The sequence below is a fragment of the Pterocles gutturalis genome, unplaced genomic scaffold, assembly GCF_000699245.1.
Source record: "Pterocles gutturalis isolate BGI_N339 unplaced genomic scaffold, ASM69924v1 scaffold38510, whole genome shotgun sequence".
NCBI lineage: Eukaryota > Metazoa > Chordata > Aves > Pterocliformes > Pteroclidae > Pterocles > Pterocles gutturalis.
This window is the reverse complement of record NW_010144639.1, coordinates 1-2474: the sequence shown is the minus strand read 5'-3', so window position 1 is coordinate 2474 and position 2474 is coordinate 1. Positions and strand designations below refer to the sequence as shown.

Sequence of the window (2474 nt, the reverse complement as noted above, 5' to 3'; positions counted from 1 at the left end):
TTAGCTGGTAGACCAAAACATTAACCTGTAGTGATACGTCATCCCGATTCACAGCCCGAGTACTGACAAAGGTGTAACCCCAGAGCTGGGAGTCCCTCTGCTCCCTGGTGCCCAGCTCACAGAGCAGGCAGGGACGCGTTCAGGTTCCACTGAAACTGCGGAGGCTTACACCACAGCTGCGTGGTTTCGCTGAACTTGGGTCACTCTAGCCCTGAGGTAAAGAACAGTAACTGAGAGACACTCACGCTTTCTTTCATTTTCTCTTTTCCTGTTTTCCAGTGAGCGCTGACGTTGCTGAGGACACCTCTGATGAAGCCACCCACACTTCAGCCAGCAGCAAAACCTGTGATGACTTACGTTGCGAAGAAGTGCGGCGTCTGCTTTCAGCCTCCATCCATTGTCCTGATCTACAAAGAAGACAACAAGGATAAGACTCGCCAGCGCATCATGCCTGTCAGGAACTTCTCCAGGTTCTCAGGTCTGGTGCATTTACTCGGGGAATGCTACAAGTCCTCTCCAGAGACAATGAGAGGAACAGATAGTTGGTAACAAGATTTTTACTAACCGTTGGGTAGGTTCTCACGAGCACACGGGGAGTGCAAAGTGGGGTTGTTTTGGGGTAACACTGTCTCCCCTGAGGAGCCCAGGGCTACATCTGTCACTGCTAAGTCTGGAGGTCTCGCTTGGGAGGGTTTGGGAGAAGAGGATCTGTTTCTGGGAAGAGATTTGCTTGCAGCTCTAAGTCTTCATGGTGGCTTTCTCTTTAGACTGCGGCATGGCTGCTGAGCAGCTGAAGAACAACCCTCGGCACAAGGCGTACCTAGAAGGAGTCTCCCTGCGCCAGCTAAGGAAGCTGTACAGGTTGCTGAAAGGTCATTTGGGAGGAGAGAGCCTGGCTGAAAGCTTGGAAAAGTTTCGGCAGGAAGAGACCATTGACCCAGAAGAGGATATGAACAAACTAGATGACAAGGAACTAGCCAAAAGGAAGAGCATCATGGATGAGCTCTTCGAAAAAAACAGGAAGAAGAAGGATGACCCAGATTTCATCTACAACATCGAGGTGGAGTTTCCACAGGATGAGCAGCTGGAGTCCTGCGGCTGGGACCTGGAGTCAGGTGAAGAAATCTGATTGCGAACAAAGATGTCTTGGATGGGCAGTTCAGGGACGAATCTCATCGTTCTGGCAGGGAGGGTGATGTCAGCGGATGTATTCTACTGCATCATTTTCAGTTCCTGTAACCGAGGCGTGTTACATTGGCTACAGAGAACCCAGGGGCTACAGCAGTTCCAGGTTTCGGTGAACTTCGTTTAAGAAGCTGGACTTGATGAAATGGAAATTGGGCAGCTGAGCTTACTGGGTGTTTGTAGTCTTTTCCTATCTATGAGTGCCTAAAATAATTTTAAATTATTTAATCTGTTGTTTGTTTACATTTCAGTCAGCTTTGTCTGAAAACCTCACCAGCTTGCTCGCTGGGGTTTCCATTCAGCTTCATCTGAAAAATGAAGCGTTAAATATGAAAGCAAGGTTAAAGCTTTATTCTATGTGTATGGTATTTATTATTTCTTGTTGGAATGTATATTTTATATATATGTGTGTGTGTGTGTTCGGGATAAATCAACTGAGGATTTCACCCTCCGGTTTCCTGCACAATGCTTAAATCTCCAGCTTCAGTTTACACAAGTATTGATCCTTGTATTTAAGAAACAGAGCATCTAGTTCTGAAAGAACTTTTGAAAATCCAGTGATTTCAAACTGATGAGGGGAGGTGTTTTCCTTCCTTGTTCTACTAGATGGTGCTTTCTCAGCAAGTGCTCAGTTCTGGGACAGTGGGCTTAAACCATCGAAAATAGGTAGCGTGGTAGAAACTCACGAAGGCTGGGGGTGGTTTGAGAGTAAAACAAAACTTTTCTCTGTTTCCAGCCAAAAATTGCAACATAACAGCATATAAACACCTCCCACCTGCATGAGAGGGGGACACACAGCCTGCCCCAGGGTCAGGCCGCCTGCACCCCGCTTTGTCCTGGCGGGCTCGGAGGATGGGGTCCACACCCCCCTCCTGGGCACGGCTGTCCTCCCCGGCTGAGGTCTAAGGAATTCTGAGCTGGGGCGGGTTCCCTGGATGGTGAAGTCCCTGCTGGCCCGTTCTTCCAGCCCACCCCAGTCCTTCAGGATGGCAGCCCTACGCAGTATCAGCTGGTCCTCCCAGTTTGGGCTCACCGGTGCGCTTGGCGTGAGGGCACTCCGCAGCCTGCTCCAGGTGACAGACACTGAGCAGGGCAGACCCCAGCCAGACCAGCGCCGTACGCTTACACAGCCTCCCGGCGCAGTGCGTCCGCCCGCTGCCCTCTGGCCTGGATCAGCCAGCTGCCTTTCACCCGCCCGCAGCACGCCACCCGCACTGCTCGGCAACAACGGAGCGCGACACGGCACTGAAAGTCCTCCTCTGTTACTGGGAGCACTGGGACGGCACTGG

The 2474-nt window shown here is 50.9% G+C and overlaps 1 protein-coding gene across 1 annotated transcript; it reads left to right on the top strand.

Moving 5' to 3' along the window:
* Positions 1-309: 309 nt before the first annotated feature.
* On the top strand, positions 310-1144 carry CEP19 (centrosomal protein 19kDa). The gene is made up of 2 exons (XM_010085163.1): positions 310-478; positions 768-1144. The coding sequence occupies exons 1-2, from the start codon at positions 310-312 to the stop codon at positions 1127-1129; spliced, it is 531 nt and encodes a 176-aa protein (XP_010083465.1). The 3' UTR covers positions 1130-1144.
* The last annotated feature ends 1330 nt before the right edge of the window (positions 1145-2474 follow it).